The sequence below is a fragment of the Dipodomys spectabilis genome, unplaced genomic scaffold, assembly GCF_019054845.1.
Source record: "Dipodomys spectabilis isolate Male_0828 unplaced genomic scaffold, ASM1905484v1 ptg000365l, whole genome shotgun sequence".
Taxonomy (NCBI): domain Eukaryota; kingdom Metazoa; phylum Chordata; class Mammalia; order Rodentia; family Heteromyidae; genus Dipodomys; species Dipodomys spectabilis.
The window spans coordinates 15,155,785-15,176,856 of record NW_024871042.1 but is presented as its reverse complement, the minus strand read 5'-3'; the positions used below and the strand labels follow the sequence as shown (position 1 = coordinate 15,176,856).

The following is a 21,072-nucleotide window of genomic DNA, read 5'->3' as shown; positions in this document are numbered from 1 at the left end:
AAGAGGCTCAGGGACAGCGCCCAGGCCCTGAGTTCAAGCCCCAATACTCATCTACACACAAAATAGGAGAGAGAATTTTCCTCACTTTTAGAATGTAATGGCTATTTTGGAAAAGAGGTAGAAGGGATTTCAGAGACAATTACTTAATCTTCAAATTAAGAAAAAAATACAATCAAGTAATCAAGTTCTTAGTGGGGTCTAAAGTTAGGCAAGCATAAAACTATTGTACAGCACACTGCATCAAGAGACACTGAGCAAGCACGCAGGGAATTTGAGACCAGCAGCAACAGCACAAATGCTGATTTCTAATTATCAGGTACCTCTAGAAGCCAGCAGTTAGCACAGAGGCCGATGACCCAGTTTTTGTACTTTTGTTTTTTTTTCCCCTCAGTTTCATATGCAACAGCAATTTATGACTGTTGGCTTATTTCAGTTCTGAGTTGCATTACATCCCTCTTATTGCAAGTTATCTGCTCATGAAAATTCATTAGCCTCTTGCCTACTACATTATCTCCCCCCGAGATTTTCCAGTAACAGCAAGTCTTTTTATATTTACTGAGAATCAACAATTCGCATCAGTCTTCCACAGATGCCTTTACTAACAAGTGTGCAGCCTGACCTTGCCCCTTTACACTAGAGCAATCCACACACACCACATACATCAAACTTGCAAATTTATAGGTGAAACTACAATATCAGCTAAGGTTCCGATCAATGACCTCTTACCAATTTGATGTCATTTATAAGTCAAGTATAATTCTGCCTTGATCTTCAACCCATAACCCATTCCCCAACATAAACCTCTTTTTCTCCATCTCTCTCTCTCCTTGTCTCTCTGTTTCACTCTGTTGCTCTCTTTCAGTCCTCTCTGTGTCTGTCTCTTGGTCTCTCTCGTGCTCTTTCTCTCTGTGGTTTAGCTAACCTCACCCAGGCAAAGCACACCCAGGAGCCATATACTTCAATTCAGGAACTATTTTTTCCTCAGTTGCCATTGTTCATAATAGAAGACGTATGTAGAATTTTCTATTGAGTTTTTACTGTGTGGCTACAGCTCATGTAAACATTCTAGGTTTCTAGCAAGTACAATTCTCACCAGAAACAAACAAAAATTTAATGGGTGCTCTCTTATGCTTGTGCTATGGAGGCAAAGAATGTGAATGGCTTGTCATTGTCCTTTTTAAATTTTTTTTTTATTTTTGTGCCAATATGGGGCTTGAACTCAGGGTTTGGGTATAGTACCACAGCTTTTTTTTACTCAAAGATGGTGTTCTACCACTTGAGTCACACATCTACTTCTGTTTAAATTTATGGTTTGTTTGTTTATTCAGTTTGGTGGTTAATCGGAGATAAGAGTACCATGGACTTTCCTTCCTTGGCTGACTTTAAACCACAATGCTCATATCTCTGTGTGTGCATGTGCAGCACACACTCTATCAATGAGCTACATCTCCAGCCCTAGTGTAATTCTTTACTATGCTTAAATCACATTCTTATGAATACATTTTTTTTTGTCTGTTGTGTGGCCTGAACTTTGGCCTGCATGCTGTCCCTCAGCTCTTCAGCTCAGAGTTAGCACTCTACCACTTGAGCCACAGTGCCACTTTCAGCTTTCTCTGCTTATATGATGCTGAGAAATTGAATCCAGGACCTCATGCATGCAAGGCAAGCACTCAACCACTGAGCCACCGTCCCAGCCCTACGTTTTTTCTAATAAAGAACTACTGTTAAAAATCAAAGGCTTACAAAGAAATCCAATTGCTATTTGATTAAAGTCTAGTGACTACTAGAAAACATATTAAAGATTTTATTTTATTAATTAGTTAATTTTATGTATGTATTTATTTTTTGTGTGTGCCAGTACGGGGGCTAGTCACTGTGCTTTACCTTTTTTGCTGAAGACTGGCACACTTGAACACACTTCTTCTGACTTTTTGCTAGATAATTGGTGATGAGTCTCACTTTCCTACCTGGCTGCCTTAGACCATGATCCTCCAAACTCAACCTTCTGAGTAGCTAGGATTATAGCAGTGAGCCACTATAGCCCAGATTGAAGATTTATACTTTAAGTGCTTACATTTAGTAGACAAAATTTCAACACCACTGCAAATTCTAAAGTAACTCTTACTTGACTCCACCCACAGCATTTAACATGACTGGACACTTCCTCTTTCAAAACAAAATTTCTATACTTGGCCATTGGACAGCAACTCTCTCCTAGTGCTTCTCCTGCCTCATTAGTGGCTCCCTTCAGGGGACATGAAAGTCCCTCCTCCTTGTGAGTTGGTGTTCCAGTATGTTACTCTTTAGCCTGCTACTCCTTTTCATTTACAAATACAGTCTATATGATATGATCTCACCCAATTCCATAGCTTAAAATAATATCCTGATAGACTGTAAATTTATATCTTCAGTGACAACTTCCTCTATGAAGTTGAGACTACAAATAATTACTTGTAGATCATCTAGAGTTGGGCCATTTATAGACAACTCAAATTTTGCATGGGCCACACCAGGTTAAACTGTTCTTTAATGGTCATTTCAGTAAGTGTCAGGGTCTTTCTAATAGATGCTTATGCCAAAGTTTGAGGAATTATCCTTTTTTTGTTGTTGGTTGTGGGGTTTGAACTCTGGGCTTGGGCACTGTCCTTGCCAGGGCTGGCTTTGAACCACAATCCTCAAATCTTAGCCTCCTGAGTAGCTAGGATTACAGGCATGTGCCACGGGTGCCTGGCAAGGAATTTTATCCTTAATTCCCCATTTCTATTTCAATATTCCATTACATTAGTGAGTCCTATTTACTAAGTGGCTTTAGCATTTAACCCCTTTTCAACCTTCCCTCCAATTCAATTCAGGTCCAAATGACCATCATTTCTTGATTTAGCTCTTTCAGTTGCCATTTGTTTTGTCTTCATGTACATACTCTTGCCCCTAGAAACTCTACTCTCTAAACAGCCATCAGTGTACTTGTTTTAAAATACACTAGCAGCTCACATCTGTAATCCTAGCTACTCAGGAAGCTGAGATCTGAGAGTCTTGGTTTGAAGTCAGCAGGGGCAGGAAAGTCCATGCAACTCTTATCTCTAATTAACCAGAAAATAGCTGGATGTGGAGGTGTGGTTCACATGAGTGCCAATCTTGAGTGAAAAGCTAAGTAAGAGCATAAGGCCCTGAAATTAAGCCCCTATAAAAGCTCAAAAAAAATTAAAAGTTAAATGACAAGAGTTGCAGTAGCTCCAGTTCCAGTTCAAATGTTCCAGTATGTTTCCAGGTGACGAGTTCTCCTATACAACCCCTATGCTTCTTTACATTAAATTCATCATCCTTCTTACTCTGTCTCAATCACCCTATGTTCTCTTGTTCCTTGGGCATACCATGAATGCAATGCCTCAGACCTCTGGCCTTACTAGGGCCTCTCTCTAGAAAAGTCTTTCCCCAGCTACTCACATGACTCTTTCCTTAACTTCTTTAAAGTGCCTACTCAAATGTTACCTAAACAAAGTTCTTGCCTAATTTTGTTCTTCTCATTTCCATACTCTATCCCTTTACTCTCTTTACTATTTTGAAACACATACCACTGTTAGCAAACAGCTGGCTAAGTTTCTTCTACTTTACTAAGATAGAAATCAAAAGTAGGCAAGGAAGAGCTCATCTGGTGTTGGCAGTTCTGGGCCCTAGAATTCCAAAGGTCCATGAATAAGCTGACAGACTCAAAGACTTATAACTCCAAACTCTGAGACCTAGAGACTATGGTTCTAAGCTTTGGAAAACAGAGACTTACAATTCTGGGAGCTCAGGTTGAGGCTTGTTGCTCTGGGCCTCGGTTAACTGCAGCTTAGACCACAGCAGTTGGTATAATCCCTGGCTCTTTTTAGCAGCTAGGGTAGCAGCTGTTGGTACAAGTTGGTTTTACAGCTCCAAGCCTTTGTTGTCAGGATCCTCAGTCTTACTTCTGTTACAACTCCTGGGCCTCAAGCATCAAGACCCTTGACCCTTAACAACAGGTATAGCTATCAGGCCTTCATTATTAGGAACTTTGCCCTGGAGTCTACCATACCAGTGATACTGACCCACATTTTTGACTCTTCACAGCTTTCTGATTTTTGATGTCTTGGCTGTTCATGTTCCCTACAAATCCATCATCATTTTGAACACATACAAAAGTGAGAAAAACAGCATGACTATATAGGAAGGTGGTGGTGTAGAATGCAAACATAGATTGAGTTTCAACCAGAAACAGCAGAGGTTCTAATTCCACCAATCACAAACTTTCTGTTGAGTCATTAAGGGACGTGTTACCTATTTGGCCTGTGAGAATAGCTGCAGTCTTTAGAGTGCACTGAGGCTTGTAATGACTAAAGCTGTTACAAGTTGTCTGAAGCAGTCACAGCTTGAACATGGCTTTTTGGAGCAAGATTCATAGCTTCAGTGTAGTGTTCCCTGAAGATGGATTGTAGGTTTTGTTTTTGTTTTTGTTTTTTAATTTTTAAGGTATCTATGGAGTACTCGAAGCAGCTATCTTGCCATAAAACAGTCTGGCATGTCACCTCCAAAAGAGAAACTGCCTGGTTGACAGTTCTCTGTCTTAAGGCAACTAAACACAAGAAAAGAGGCTGAAAACTGTCAACTAAAGAGTCATGTGGAAGCCCTCAACAAGTTAGCTTACTGAAGGAAAAGCAAACATTGAAAGGGTGATTTGTAATAAAGACCAATTAACATTCTTAACAGTTTATTTAACAGCACTTAATTCTTAGCAAAATAGCCTCCATTTTACCACCTCTTGTTACATATTATGTGATAATTGTCTGTCTCCTCTAGAATGAAAGCTTTAGGAGAGCCAGAATATTGTCTATTTTGTCCACTGCATATCTCTAGCACCTATATAATTGCCTAGAATACAGAAGATCAACTGTAAATATGTTCATTATGATTTCCTTTCAATCAAATGATCATTTTTGTGACCCATAAGTGCCTGAATGTAGTACATCTGAATTTTTCAGTAAAAAGTGTAATTTTCAGTATATCTGATACCAATTTTATTTCCCATTGATTGAGGAAAATTGTTGTTTCTCATAAAAAGTCACAGCAGGAGCTGAGCTATGGCTATCTATTGAGTTTCCCATGAATAGCTTACTAGAAACAAAGACCATATCAAAGATCAACCCATAGTTTGTTTTTGCTATTTTATTCAAGGTTTTAGCTGAAAAGCAGATCACTTCCAACTTCCTCCATTGTCAAAGTAAAATGTACATGAAATACAGTCCACTTCTAAAATGTTTTTGATGAAGAGGAAGGGAAAAGGAAGGTCAGCAATGGGAACTGCTCTGATAATGCTTTTTATTTCAAGAAATCCAAACTAGTGCAAGGATCAATTTCAGAAAGCATTTTATGTAGACATTCTTTAAAAGCAGCAAGACATGTAAAACACAGAAATCTATACCTACAAATGGCTACCATCAGAGAATTTGAAATAATTCAGATTTTGAAACCATGTACACTAAAACAAAAACTTTCCATAAAAGCAAAACAGTACACATCTATCTCTCAAATTTTACATGGCAAGAGTCAATGATGCAGTAGGAAAAGGTGTTTTATGTTAAGTCTAAGAGTGGAACACTCTTCAACCTTTTTTTTTTTTGTCAGCTATGAGGCCTGGACTCTGGGCCTGGGCACTGTTCCTCAGCTCTTCAGCTCAAGGCTAGTGCTTTACCACTTGAGCCACAGTGCCACTTCTGACTTTTTCTGCTTATGTGGTACTGAGGAATTGAACCCCGGGCCTCATGCATGCAAGGCAAGCACTCTACCACTGAGCCACCTTCCTAGACCACTCTCTTTTACTTTCTAATTCAGAACATTAATGGTACACCCAAATCTCTGTATTCTGTCAAATAAAATCTAGACCAGGATGAGGGATGAAGTTACAATCAACTACTTCCAATAGAAATGGAGGAAGTGTTGCCCCAGAGAGGTCTCTAATTCCTAGATTCTACATCCAGTAACAATTACTTATAAGTCTACATTGACTTTTCAGATTGGGAAAGGGAATGTTGTGCAACCCTGGACTTCCTTCTAGTTATTCCCAGGAGAGTAGACAACAAAATGAGAAAAGAGCTCCTAAAGCTGAAAGAAGGCCAATTCCTTACCCCATCCCCCATATAAAATGTCTGCTTCAAGCTATTGACGCAAGTCATTTTAGGAAATGAATCAGAACTACTGCTCATTAATCAAGAAGGTCACATTGCAATGTTTGATTTTTTATCCTCTTCTCTAACTAGATAAATTGCAATAGATAATGATTATTTTTAACTTTAGAAAATACATATTTAGCCTTTATAAAGTAAATACCTCTTTTAAAAAATAATTTTGATATGCCACTGATGACCTTAAAAAATTTGTACTATAAATGCCACAGTTGTATTTTTCAGTGTCTTGGGGTCTACTAAAATACTAGATCTCCTTTTGGTGGGAAAATGTCAGATTAGTTATTTAATCAAGGCAAGGTTTTTCTTAAACCAGAAATTCTCAGATTTTGCTGTGTATCAGAATCACTTGGAGGGTTTGTTAAAATATAGAATACTGGGCCTTCCCCCAGAGTTTTTAATTCAGTTGGTCTGGATTTTTAACAAGTAATCTGGTGCTGCTTTAAACTTTTCATTTATTGGTTCTTTAAAGAGTGGTGCAGATTTATAATCCAGGATCTGCATGGTTCTTACTATACTTTCCTGAAGGCTGACCCCAGACCAACTGAGGAAAAAAACCCTACATATATATGTGTACACACACACATACACACACACACACACACACACACACACACACACACACACACACTTTTTTTCTCTTTTCTAGCAACAATAGTGCCCATGCATCAAAAGAGCTCTGAACAGGATATTTTCTTAACGTTTGTGTTTTCTGTGTGGGAACTTGGAATTTCCTATTAGTCATCAGAAGAACTGTCTCTACTATGTATCTACTATCTCCAGATGCCTTGGACTGTCACCCTCCCCAGAACAGGGTCCATACTTCTGGGGAACAGAAGCCATGGCTACATATCTCTTCCTAGAAGGTCTATCTCATCCAGGAGGAAGTCCATGTCTTCCCGGCTCACTTGAGGGTTGATCAGCACCTGGCGGAAGAAGTTGACCTTTCCTTTGTGGGGCTGGTAGCCCAGCATGAGGCTTCCCTTCTTCATCATCCTCTCTTTAATGGCGGGGGCCACCTGCAAGGGAGGAGAAGGGAGAGGTGAAAGGAGCTGTACAAGCCATTCACAGATATAGATTAGGCAATGCTGTAACGCTTTATTGAAAACATGGCTTGTGATTACTGATTCAAGAATTTTAGACTTATCAGTTCATTAAATCTCTGAAGATACCAGCAGCAAAGCCATTTATAAATGAGGACTCAAACGTATGTGGACACTAAATAATTATACCTAGGTCCTAGGAAGTCTTACTAACAGCAGATCCTCTGAAATGTAATTGTTTTTTGTCATCATGGGGCTTGAACTCTGGGTCTAGGCACTGTCTCTCAGCTCTTCAGCTCAAGGCTAGTGCCCTACCACTTGAGCCACAGCGCCACTTCCAGTTTTCTGGTGGATAATTGGAGATAAGAGTCTCAAGGACTTTCCTTGCCCAGGCTGGCTTTGAACAGTAATCCTCAGATTTCAGCTTCCCGAGTAGCTAGGATTACAGACGTGAGCCACCGGTGCCCAGCATGAAATGTAAATTATGATACAATACTGCCTTACACAAATCAAATTATGACTGGGCATCGGTAGCTACTCAAGAGGCTGAGATATGAGGATTGTGGTTCAAAAAGAAAGTTTGTAAGACTCTTATCTCCAATTAACCTGCAAAAAGCTGAAAGTGGAGCTGTGGCTCAAGTGGTAGACTGCTAGCCTTGAGCAAAATGCTAAGGAACAGTGCCCAAGCTCTGAGCTCAAGCCCAATACCAGCATACAAACACACACACAAAAATCAAATTATGTGGGACTGGGAATGTGGCTTAGTGACAGAGTGCTTGCCTAGCATGCATGAGGCCCTGGGTTCAATTCCTCAGTACCACATAAACAGAAAAAGCCAGAAGTATGCTATGGCTCAAGTGGTAGAGTGCTAGACTTGAGCAAAAGAAGCTCAGGGACAGTGCATAGGCCCTGAGTTCAAGTCCCAGGACTGGTTGAAAAAAAATCAAATTTTGTGTCCTTAGGCATTCTTGTCTCCAAAATACCCACTGTTACAATCCTAGATATGTTTTAACTATATGAAAAAAAAAAAAAACTAAAAATTCATTCTTACCAGCTTGAAAACATAAAAAGGTCTTGCCACTCCAACATTAAGTAAAATTAAATAAAACTGAAAAATTGTTAGATATGGCCTCCATGTGGGATGTGTATTTCTTTTTTTAATATAAGTTTTTTTATTGTGAAAATACCATACAGAGGGGTTACAATTACATGAGCAAGGTAATGAGTTCATTTCTTATCAAGCATTGTTGCCTCCTCCTTTGTTTCCCCTTCCCATCCCTGCCCTCCCATCTCACCCCCCGTCACCTGCCACTCCCCCACCACCACCAAAGTTGTAAAGTTCATTTTTCGACATTACATCTTGTACATCTCATTGTTGCAATGGGTCCACCTGTTGGGATGTGTATTTCTATCATTGTTTTCTGTGAAAGGTAAGACTGACTCATACAGAAGGAAAGAAGAAATACATAAATACCACAAAACAGGGGCTAGGAAGGTGGCTCAGTGGTAGAGCACATGCCTTGCATGCCAGAGGCCCTGGGTTTGATTCCTCAGTACCACATAAGCAAAAAAGAAAAAAGCCGGAAGTAGAGCTGTGGCTCAAGTGGTAGAGCGCTAGCCTTGAGCTGAAGAGCTGAGGGACAGCGCCCAGGCCCAGAGTTCAGGCCCCATGACCGGACCCAAAAAAACAAAACAAAACATAAATACCACAAAACAAAATGCAATTTTAAATGCCTGAGGTGAGGAGCAGAAATATCAATTCCACTGAGCCTCTCTCATATAGCATAATCATCAGATACTGTAGTTTTAATATGCCCATGTTTTGTCAGATGCCCTACCTGAAGGCAGACCCATCTATTTGTCTAACACTCAATACAATATTTATCTGTTTCAAACAAGGTGTGAAAATTGGGTGTATGAAACCTCTAGAGATATACTTAGCCACAGATCCTTCTCAAGGAATGTTCAATGATAGTTTAAATTAAACACATTTTCTCCCAGCCGTATAAGGTCTAGAACCTAAGTCTTACAAAACATAGACTACAGCAAAAACAAACACCTATTAAGTGAAATCATCTTGCAACATTAGCAAAAGATTGGAGGTTTCTTACAATATACAAGACACAAAAGAGAAAATATACAGTGTCAAAGAAAGCAATAAAATGTAAGACAATGTTAGAGGTCAAATGAATGAGTTAATGTCCACCATCAGCTTCTACAAATTTCTGCAAATATGTCACGCATTTTATTTTCAGCTTTCTAGAAATTGGGAAAATAGAGTTATATAACAATAGTTTCACTCTTTTTGCAAAACTTTATGACAAAAACCAGGTGCCAGTATCTGTTGCTTGGAAACCTAACTACTTGAGGCTGGAATCTGAGGGTTAAAGCCAACCTGAGCAGGGAAGTCTGTGAATCTCTTATCTTCAATTATTACCAAAACAAACAAACAAACAAACAGGAATGGAGGTATGGCTCAAGCAGTACAGCACTAGCTTTGAGGAACAAAGCTAAGAAACAGCGCCTAGGCTATGATTTTAAGCCCCAGAACTAATACAGAAAAACAAAAACAAATAAACACCAACAAAAATATGTTCCACCTAATATAAATAATCTTGTTTCCTTTCCACTATTTTTTTTTTAATTTTATTTTATTTTATTTGAGAACATACTGTACAGAGGGGTTACAATTACATGGGCAGGATAATGCATACATTTCTTACCAAGCATTGCAGCCTCCTCCTTTGTTTACCCTTCACCTCCCTTCCCAGCCTCCCCCCTCCCTCCCACCCAATCATACCCCCCCCCCCCCCACCGACATTGTAAAGCTGGTTTTTGACATGACATTTTGTACTTCTCATTGTTGCAACAGGTCCACCTGAATCCTTAAACGACTTGTTTGTCCCCATCTCCTCCACATGTTATACTGACATCAAATATAGTGAAAGCGGGGGTTACACTGTGGGGGAGGGACATACAAAGCAACAAAGAAATAATCTTATAAATGCGTTAGAAACACATGCATGAAAGAAACAAAAACATTAAAATACATATTTGAGGTTTCGTTTTCCTAACATCACATTATCTGACTTTTTCCGCTTGACTCATACCTATACTAGATATTGCAAATAAGGGAAACCATGGGACCTATGTTTCTTTGGGCCTGGCTTACTTCACTTAATATAATTTTTTCCAAGCCTTTCCATTTCCTAACAAATGGGGAAATGTCATTCTTTCTGATGGAGGCATAGAATTCCATTGTGTATATATACCACATCTTCTTGATCCATTCATCTACTGAGGGGCATCTGGGTTGGTTCCATATCTTAGCTATGGTAAATAATGCTGCAATAAACATAGTTGTGCTGGTAGCTTTAGTGTGGCCTTGTTTGTGATCATTTGGGTAAATGCCCAAAAGTGGGATTGCTGGGTCATTGGGGAGCTCTATGTGGAGTCTTTTGAGGAACCTCCATACTGCTTTCCAAAGTGGTTGAACAAGTTTACATTCCCACCAACAATGAAGTAAGGTTCCTTTCTGTCCACATCCCCTCCAGCATCTGTTGTTGTTAGAGTGCTTGATTTTTGCTGTTCTAACTGGAGTGAGGTGATATCTCAATGTTGTTTTGATTTGCATTTCTTTTATGGCTAGGGATGTTGAACATTTCTTCATGTGTCTATTGGCCATCCTTCTTTCTTCTTCAGAGAAGCTTCTCTTTAAGTCTTTCGCCCACTTACTTATTGGGCAGTTGTTTCTTTGAGGATTTGTTGTTGGGTGGTTTAATTTTTTGAGTTCCAAGAATATTTTAGATATGAGACCCTTGTCCGTTGTATGGCTAGTAAAGATCTTCTCCCAGTCCGTGGGCTTTCTATTGATCTTGCTAGCTATGTCATTTGCCCTGCAGAAGCTCTGCAACCTTATACAATCCCATTTGTCCAGCCTTTCTTTGATTTGTTGTGTTTCCGGGTCTCTATTCAGAAAATTTCGGCCTGAGCCAAGGAGACCCAGGGTTTCTCCTATTCCATCCTGTAATGTTTTCAGAGTGTCTGCTTTGACTTCAAGGTCTTTGATCCATTTGGAGTTGATTCTGGTGCAGGGTGATATATAAGGATCTAGCTTTAGTTTTCTACATGTAGTTAACCAATTTTGCCAGCACCATTTACTGAAGAGGCTGTCTGTCTTCCATTCTATTGTTTTAGCTCCCTTATCGAAGATTAGATGGCTATAGGTCTGTAGGTTCATTTCTGGGTTTTCAATTCTATTCCATTGGTCCTGAGGTCTGTTCTTATGCCAATACCAAGCTGTTTTGATTACTATGGCTTTATAGTAGAGTTTGAAATTTGGTATTGATATTCCTCCAGCAGTGTTCTTTCCATTGAGGAGCGTTTTTGCTATTCGAGGTCTTTTATTGTTCCATATGAATTTTTGGATTGCCTCTTCTATTTCCTTGAAGAATGAGGGTGGAATTTTGATAGGTATTGCGTTGAATTTGTAGATAGCCTTGGGAAGTATTGCCATTTTCACGATGTTAATCTTTCCAATCCAGGAGCATGGGAGGTTTTGCCATTTTTTAAGTTCTGTGTTGATTTCCTTTTTCAAGATTTTAAAGTTTTCATCATAGAGGTCCTTCACTTCTTTAGTTAAGTTAATTCCTAGGTATTTTATTTTTTGTGGGGCTATTACAAATGGAGTTGCTTTCCTAATTTCAGCCACAGTTTTCTCATTGTTGGCATACAGAAAAGCCATTGATTTTTGGGGGTTAATTTTATAACCTGCTACTTTGCCAAAGTTTTGAATCAGCTTGAGTAATTTGGGAGTGGATTCCATGGGATTCTTTAAATACAAGATCATGTCATCTGCAAATAGGGAGAGTTTTATTTCTTCTTTCCCTATTTGGATCCCCTTTATGTCTGCATCTTGTCTTATTGCTGTAGCTAGGCATTCTAATACTAGATTGAAGAGGAGTGGAGAGAGTGGGCATCCTTGTCTTGTTCCTGAGTTAAGAGGAAATGGCTTTAGTTTTTCACCATTGAGTATAATGCTGGCTGTAGGTTTGGCATATACAGACTTTATTGTATTGAGGAATGTTCCATGGATTCCTAATTTTTCCAAAACCTTCATCATAAAGGGGTGTTGGATCTTGTCGAATGCTTTTTCTGCGTCTATTGAGATAACCATGTGGTTCTTATTCTTGCTCCTGTTGATGTGATGAATAATATTAATTGATTTGCGTATATTGAACCAGCTTTGCATCCCTGAAATGAATCCTGTTTGATCGTGGTGTATGATTTTTTGGATGAATTGTTGAAGTCGGTTGGCCAAAATTTTGTTGAGAAGTTTTGCATCAATGTTCATCAAAGAAATGGGTCTATAGTTCTCTTTCTTTGATGAGTCCCTGCCTGGTTTTGGGATGAGGGTTATGATGGCTTCATAGAATGTGTTCGGTAGTGAGCTTTCTCTTTCAATTTCATTGAAGAGTTGGAGGAGAATTGCTGTGAGCTCTGCTTTGAAGGCCTTGTAAAATTCCGCTGTGAAACCATCTGGTCCTGGACTTTTCTTAGCTGGGAGGTCTCTTATTGCTGTTTCTATTTCAATGCTTGATATGGGCCTGTTAAGATAGTTTGCCTCATCTTGGTTTAGTTTTGGCATGTCAATATTTGCTAGGAAGAGGTCCATTTCTGTCAAGTTCTCAAACTTATTAGCATAAAGTTTTGAGAAGTATTCCCTTATAATGTTCTGAATCTTGGTTGTTTCCGTGGTGATGTTTCCATTCTCATCTCTGAGTTTATTAATTTGGGTGTGTTCTCTTCTTTTTCTGATAAGATTTGCTAAGGGTCTGTCAATTTTGTTAAGTTTTTCGAAGAACCAACTCTTTGTTTTGTTGATTCTTTCTATAGTTTTTTTGGATTCTAATTCATTTAATTCTGATTTAATTTTGATTATTTCTTTCCGTCTACTGGATTGGGGTTTATGTTGCTGCTCTTTTTCAAGGAGGTTTAGATGTGTCATTAAATTGTTAGTTTCAGATCTCTCCAATTTGTTGATGTAGGAGCTCAGAGCTATAAACTTGCCTCTGAGTACTGCCTTTGCTGTGTCCCAGAGGAGCTGGTATTTTGTGTGTTCATTTTTGTTGAATAGCATGAACATTTGAATTTCCTTTCTAATCTCTTCCATGACCCACTCATGATTCAGCAGTGTGTTGTTCAGCCTCCATGTGATACCGGACTTTCTTTGGTGGCTTTTGGTGTTGAGTTCTAACTTTATTCCCTTGTGGTCAGAGAGAATGCAAGGTATAACTTCAATGTTTCTGAATTTAGACAAGTTTGCTTTGTGGCCTAAAATGTGGTCTATTTTAGAAAACGTTCCATGTGCTGCTGAGAAAAACGTGTATTCTGATGCTGCTGGGTGAAATGTTCGGTAAATGTCTGTTAAGTCTAGTTGATCTATGCAGCTGTTTAGGTCTGCGGTTTCTCTGTTGAGTTTTTGCCGAGTTGATCTATCTAGTGGGGAGAGTGGTATGTTAAAATCCCCAACAATTAATGTCTTTGGATCTATATGGGATTTGAGGGAAAGTAGTGTTTCTTTGATAAATTTGGGTGCTCCATTGTTTGGCGAATAGATATTTAGTATTGTAATATCCTCCTGAAGGAGAGATCCTTTAATTAGTATGTAGCGACCTTCTTTATCTCTTTTCACGAATTTTAATTTGAAGTCTATTTTATCTGATATTAGGATTGCAACTCCCGCCTGTTTATGGGGTCCGTTTGCTTGGTAGATTTTGTTCCAGCCTTTAACATTGAAAATGTGTTTGTTTTTACAGGCAAGATGTGACTCCTGCAGGCAGCAGATAGAAGGGTCTTGTTTTTTAATCTAACTAGACAGTCTATGTCGCTTAATTGGAGAGTTCAGTCCGTTAACATTAAGAGATAGGACTGAGAGGTATTTGGGAGTTCCTGCCATGTTATCTACCTTCTTGGGGGCTGCTAAAACTGGGTTCTTCCTATGGTTCTTGGATTCTCAGTTTGGGTGCAGTTTCTTGGCCTTTATTGCGGTCTTGTTGGTTTTCTATGTGTAGGACATCTTTAAGAATCTTTTGTAGGGCTGGTTTGGTGGAGATGTATTGTTTCAATTTTTCTTTGCTATGGAAGGTTTTTATTTGGCCTTCAGTTATGAAGGAGAGTTTAGCTGGGTACAGTATTCTTGGTTGATAGTTGTTTGTTTTTAGGGCATGGCATACATCATTCCAGGCTCTTCTTGCTTTGATTGTCTCTGCTGAGAAATCTGAGGTGATTCTAATTGGTTTCCCTTTATAAGTGATTACCCTTTTCTCTCTGACAGCTTTAAGGATCTTTTCCTTGTTCTGAGTTGATCCTGTGTGGATTATAATGTGACGGTGGGATGTCCTATTCTGGTCTGGTCTATTTGGGGTTCTAAAGGCTTCTTGTATCTGGACAGGCCTATCTTTTTGCATGTTTGGGAAGTTCTCTGCTAGGATCCTGTTAAACAGATTTCCTAGACCATTAACTTCTGTTTCTAGGTGCTCCTCTACACCCATTATCCTTAGATTAGGCCTTCTGATGGTGTCTTCCAGGTGTTGGATAGATCTATCATATTTCTTGGACTTGTCTTGGATGGTTGTATGTTCTTTCTCTATAATATCTAGGCTGTCTTCAATCCCTGAGATTCGATCTTCTGCATGGTCTAACCTGCTGTCAAGACTCTCTACTTTGTTTTTTATCTCTTTTCCTTCTAATTGGTCAGCTTTGATGGCTTCAAGTTCTTTGTTGAAGCTCTGTTTTAGGTCTTGTATGAATTTCTTTACTTCCTTAATTTGGTGTTCAGTGTTTGTCCTCAAATCACTTAGTTGATTGGTTATGGTTTCTTTGGGCTCCCATTCCTTCTGTTGGGTTCCATTCCGCATTCCCTTTGTGGTCTCCCTGACTTCCTTCAGCTCTTTGTTAATGGATTCCATGAATGCCTTTAGTGATTTTTGTGTGTTCTCTACCTGGTCTCTCAATTCCTGTATTACTCTTTGATTAGCTTCCTCCCGTTCGTGGGATTCCTGCAGATCTCTTTGAGTGTTCTCAGCCTGCTCACGCCATTCCTCTCTTTCTCTTTGAGTATTCTCAAGTTGTTCACGCAAATCCTGTATCAGTTTTTGAGTAGCTTCCTCACGCTTATGATATTCCTGTATAAACTTCTGGGATGCCTCCTCTCTCTCCCTATCACGCTCATACAGAGTCCTTTGTACGTTGTCAAACTTTTCATTTATCATGTTTGCCAGCAGTGTTTGTAGAGCTGTTTGGGAACTCTCCTCTGGATTATTCATTATCTGTTCTAACCCCTGATTATCAGGATTGGGAATTGAGATACCCGAATTTGCCATTTTTCTTGTGTTTTTCCGGCTTACTCTGCCCATTTGAGATGAAGATAGCACCAGTTTTGTGCTAGAACACTATCTTAAGGCAACCATCAACCAAAGTTTGCATTTGTACAGTCAATAGTCTACAGATACAATCTAGTTCAACAGATACATCTATTCGACATCAAACAACTATATGTTAAAGGACTTCGAACTGCAGAGAAGAATTTGGAAAACCAGAAATTATTAGGGTTAGGGAGAGATGTGGGTAAAAAATAGGAATAGATTGGTGTGGGGAGGCACAGGGGGAGTTAACTATGTCCTAATCACAATGCAGGAAATAGGTTGGGTAGGATGTAAGTAGAGAGAGAGAGAAAAAGAAGAAAGGGAAAGGGGAATGAAAAGAGACCAGAAAATAAAATAGAAACGTAAAAATTAATGTTATTTTAGAGATTAAAAGACCATCTATTTACAGAGGAATATGAATATGTTGAGAGAAAGGGAGGGACATAGAGGAGATGAGAAAAACTTTAAAAAAATGCTTAAAATATTATATAGGTATAAAGAGGTAGTACTGCTATTAATGAATTTAAGTCTCAGAGGTTTTGAATTGAGTAATAAGTTTGTGGATTAAGTGTGTACACAATGGGGGATAGGGTCTACTGGTTAACTACGGGTTTATCTGAGGATGTGCAGGACAAGAGTTAAGTCACATAAAGATGAACAAAGAGGAAAAGATGGAAAGGATAGGAAAGTGAGAAGAAAAGATCAGAAGTTCAGTAGAGCTAGAAAAAAAAAACAAAAAGATAATTAAGAATGAAAGAAAAAGAGAAAGAAGACAAGAAAAGAAAAGAAAACACACATTCACGTATTCCTAAAATAAAAATTATAAGAGGAGAAAAAAAAAAAAAGTTAATGGAAAACAATTATTTTTTCAGAAGAGGCAAAAATTAAAGATTAATAAAAGTTTTAGAAAAGCAAAAAAAATTTTATATATATATAAGGTAACAAAAAATGAAAAAAAACAAAACAAGAAAAAGAAAAAAAAGAAAAGAAGAAGAAAAAAAAAGTTCTTTGATTTTTTTTTTTTTTTTTGGGAGGGGTGGGAAGAGTCCTGTATCTCCCTTTTGTCTGTAATCAGAGTCTGGTTGGAGTCTCTGGTCAGCTTGAGGTCCTGTGGCTTGATTGGTTTCTTAAGTCAGTTTGTTGGAACAGGCAGAAAAATGCTCTGTTTTACCCAAGATTTTGAGATCCCCCTCCCAGGTTAGTTTACTGGGAGGGTGATCTGCTTTGAGAATCACAAAAGAGGGGGATGCAGTGATGAGGCTAGGTTCTGGGTAGAGTTGAGGCCTTTCAAGGAACAGTAGCTTTTCCCTGGGGCTATTTTGTGAAAAAAAACTCACAGCACCCAGCCTGGAGCCATTCTCAGGGTTTCTGTTTTTCAATTGATTGTGGTGGCTGCTAGAGGGCGGGGCAGCCTCTGGCTCTGGTTACCCGGTGAGGAGAGCCACTCCAATGGCTGGCACCTGAGCTGGGTGACTTTTCCCTGGATGGAACTGAGTCTGTGAGGTCACTTCGCCGTTAAGTTCTTGTGACCTGCTAAATGACTAGTTTTATTCCAAGGCCTGAGCTGGAGCTAGCCGCTCCTCCGAGCTTTGTGGATATCCAAGATGGAGATCACCGGTGCTGGGGGGGGAGGGGTGGCCTTCCCTCCTCTGCTCCCAGAGAAGGAGTGAGGAAGTGGGGCTTCTACTCACGCCGAGTCTTGGATCCCGGGTCGTCTCTGGTCTGCAAAGTGCAGGATGAAGTTGTCCGCTCCTTGTCGGTTCTTGCTGGTGTTGAGTAGAATCCGCTCGTCTGCTGCATCTGGCTCCTTCGTCCCGGACTGCGTCTCAGGTATGCCTCCGCGGCGGTGGTCGCCGCTGCGACCCTGCCGCCGCAGCGGCAGCTGCTCAGATGTGTCTGCTTGGCTTCCCCTCTCTTGACTAGCTCTCTGTCCTGTGATGGCACACTTGGTGTGATTCTCTGGCTTGGGACTGTTCACTGGAACTCTGAAACTGTTTTCTATGCAAGAGCTTGTTCAGATTCCAGCTTCTCCTCCGCCATCTTCCCGGAACTCTCTCCCTTTCCACTATTTTTATGTTTCTCCCTTTATCTTTAGAAAGCATCATACTCTTGATTCCAGCTTCTAGTGTATCCAAGGCTCAAATGAAGCAATAATCCAATTGAATCTATCTGGTTTCTGTTTCTTGTAAGCCAATCAGAAGTATTTTCTAATGTATTTTCTAAAGGTGCTTCAGATGCTTGAATATAAAGATATTTTGAATGTTTAGATTCTTACCCTTGGGGTGAGGTAAAAAAATGGGCTTCCACTGGCAAAACATGACACACAAGAAAGTGGACGTGTGGCTCAAGTGGTAGAATGTTAGATTGGAGCAGAAAAAAGCCAAGCAAAGATGCTAGGGCCCTGAGTTCAAGCCCCAGAAATGGAACACACACACACACACACACACACACACACACACACACACACACACAGACCACATTTCATCTCCAACTTTCTGAGCTTATACAGAAATGCACAAAGTATTTCTATGATTCAAAGAACTAGCTAAGCAAGGGTTTGACAGTGCAAGTGTTTTATCAATGTGTCCATAAGATTAATTTGCAAATAACATTACTTCAGGCATAATGGCTGTTATTTGCTTAAAATACTTCATGGGAAAGAAAGTAACCCAAGACTGATAACTCATCATATCTCCATCACAAAAAATTATCCTTGTAACTGTAGTAACTAATTACTGAAAACAAATATTCTCCTAGTCCATTATAGTTTGTAATATTTTTTCATATGTCTTTTTCCCATCAACTCAAATCTTATTTGAAAGAGAAACACGGTTTAACCATGTAGGGACCAAGAATAGTCTTGTCAGTCACCAGTTTAACACCTCTGCACTTACAAAAAAATCAACAAAACAAAACATTTTCTGTTAGTAAGGCTGTAGGTGTAATCCAATGCTGGGCAATTTGGATGTTCTATTTGTGCTGATTACAGCAGAGAAATAGTCCTAATCTGCTCAGATGGGATATTCACAGGGGATGGGACTATGCACAAACTCAGTGTAAGTATCCGAATTCCATCCTACAATAGAGCATGCGTGCTGGAAAGCAATTTGGCAACAGTGAGATTGCTTTTCCAGCTTTCAATTATTTTACTGCTGCTTTGCCTTCAAATTGTAAATCAAATTCTTTCCTTGTGCCTCAGTGCACTGGTTCTTGCATCTTAAGTGGAAGAAGATCCTGACATTTCTATTTGGTTGCACAGCAACTCCATCTACACATTTCTGTAGGACTTCTGTTTTCCTCCACTTAAATTATGGTCCTGAAATGATTTAGTCATTTCAATGAAATGTTGTTGTGATGCTATTGCTGTACATGATAGCATTTTCTATTTAAAAGTTGCTTAAACTCAAGGGAAAATAAAATAAAATGACTCTCTCTGGCTAAGTATAGTCATTTGATAAGCCACGGATCTGGCAAAAATCACAGCTCTTGATTAAAATAAAATGGTAATGTATGCACAATGATATTCCTTGGGAAAAGTGTATTATATACTCATTATGAAAAAGGATATATAGATGTAGACATAGATGATATATATATAACTATCAGGAATATATGTATTATTATATGTATAACAAGAATTTACATCTTGTCATATATGTCATATATATTTTCAATATGCAAAGTATGTCTCAAATTATTAATAGGGAAGTACCAGTTTTATTGTTTTCAGTATATCACAGATTAATATTCTTGTGAAATATAAAAATTAACTAGAAAAATGAAATAAAGACAAAAATAAAACCTAATTTTGATTTATAAATTTAACCAAAAATTACTTTAGAGATAGAGTCTCACAGACTTTTCTGTATGGCTTGACTTGAACTGTGATTCTCTGGGTCTCAGCATTCTACATAGACAGGAATATAGGCATGAGCCACTACCTGCATATGCGTGTTGTTTCTGAGATAGTGTCTTGCTTCCTGCTCAGGCATATGCCTGGAACTTGATGTTCCTATTTTAGGTTCCACAGTACTGCAATGACAGACATATACCACCATGCCCTGTTTTTTTCCATTGATTTTTCTACCCATGCTGGGCTGGAATTATGATCCTACCAAGTGCACCCTCCCAACTGGATAGGATTATAAGTGTGAGCCTCTGGAAGACTGATGCTCTTGAGTGAAATTGAGTGGGAAGAAATTGCCTGTATTAAAGTAAGTGATCCTTTTGCAGCAAATATAAGGAACAAAGGCTGAAAAAAGCTTCTAGGTGGGTACTTGGTGCCTCATGTCACTAATCCTAGTTACTCAAGAGGCTGAGAGCTGAGAATCCTGGAGCAACCCAGGCAGGAAAGTTCATGAGACATTTATTTCCAATTAACCACCAAAAAGCCAGAAGTACAGGTATGGCTCAAGTAAGGTTAAAGCACCAGCCTTGAGCACAAAAGCTCAGATCAGCTCCCAGGTTTTTCCCATAAGTCAAGATAGCAAAACTTCCAAACTTCTAATACATCCAAAGATACTTGTGCTTATCTGATTTCTGCTCTAAGCTCTGAATAAATATATGTTCCTCAAAGTCTAGATTTTAGTGCTATCTTTTGGGTTTTATTATATTCCTTTCTCTTTAAGGTAGTAAAGGTTATCTAAGGGATGGAAGATAAAATTTATAATGATTTGCAAACTTTTGGGGCACACATGAGTTGAACAGGCACACAAGTAAACTGAAGAGTAAACTACACAAATTGTATCATAATTAATTTTTTCAAAGATTACCCTGATCATATCAAATACAGGAAATTATGGTGCACAGTATTTCTCTATTTAAAAAGGTACTTGAAGTCTTGGAGCATTTTTTCTGAATTTCATGCATCTTTGATAGCTTCTAAACAGAGCTCAGTTAAAGCCATTCAGTGCAATTTAGAGTTAAGCAATTATCTCAAAAAGGCAAAATGGTATGGAATAATTCAGGCTAACATTTCTGAATTGTGCTTAGATCAAGAATGGAAAAATCTGTGTGTGTTTGTGTGTGTGTGTGTGTGTGTGTGTGTGTGCGCGCACGCACACGCGCACACACACACACACACACACACACATGCTGGTACTAGGTCTTAAACACAGGGTTTCATACTTGTGTTTCTTTCACTCATGGCTGGTTCTCTAAGACTTGAGACAGAACTCTACTTCCATCTCTTTTCTGGCTAATTGGAAATTCAAGAGTCTCATGGATATTTGTACCTGGGCTGGCTTTGAAGCTAGATCCTTAGATCTTAGTCTCCTGAGTAGCTAAGATTACAGGTAGGAGTCATTATCACCTGGCATGCTTCTTTTCTATGAAGGGCAAGACTGTCTGTATTTTAGGCTTTGGGAGCCAGACAATCTCAGTAGCAAATTCTCAGCTCTGTTATTC

General features: G+C 39.1%; 1 protein-coding gene across 1 annotated transcript in view; it reads right to left on the bottom strand.

Annotated features, from left to right (window-relative positions):
* Positions 1–7,042: 7,042 nt before the first annotated feature.
* Positions 7,043–21,072, bottom strand: part of Gadl1 (glutamate decarboxylase like 1) — a 222,900-nt gene continuing 208,870 nt past the window's right edge. The window contains exon 15 of the mRNA XM_042666508.1: positions 7,043–7,216. Coding sequence (XP_042522442.1) covers positions 7,043–7,216 — 174 coding nt within the window. The remainder of the gene's footprint in view (positions 7,217–21,072) is intronic.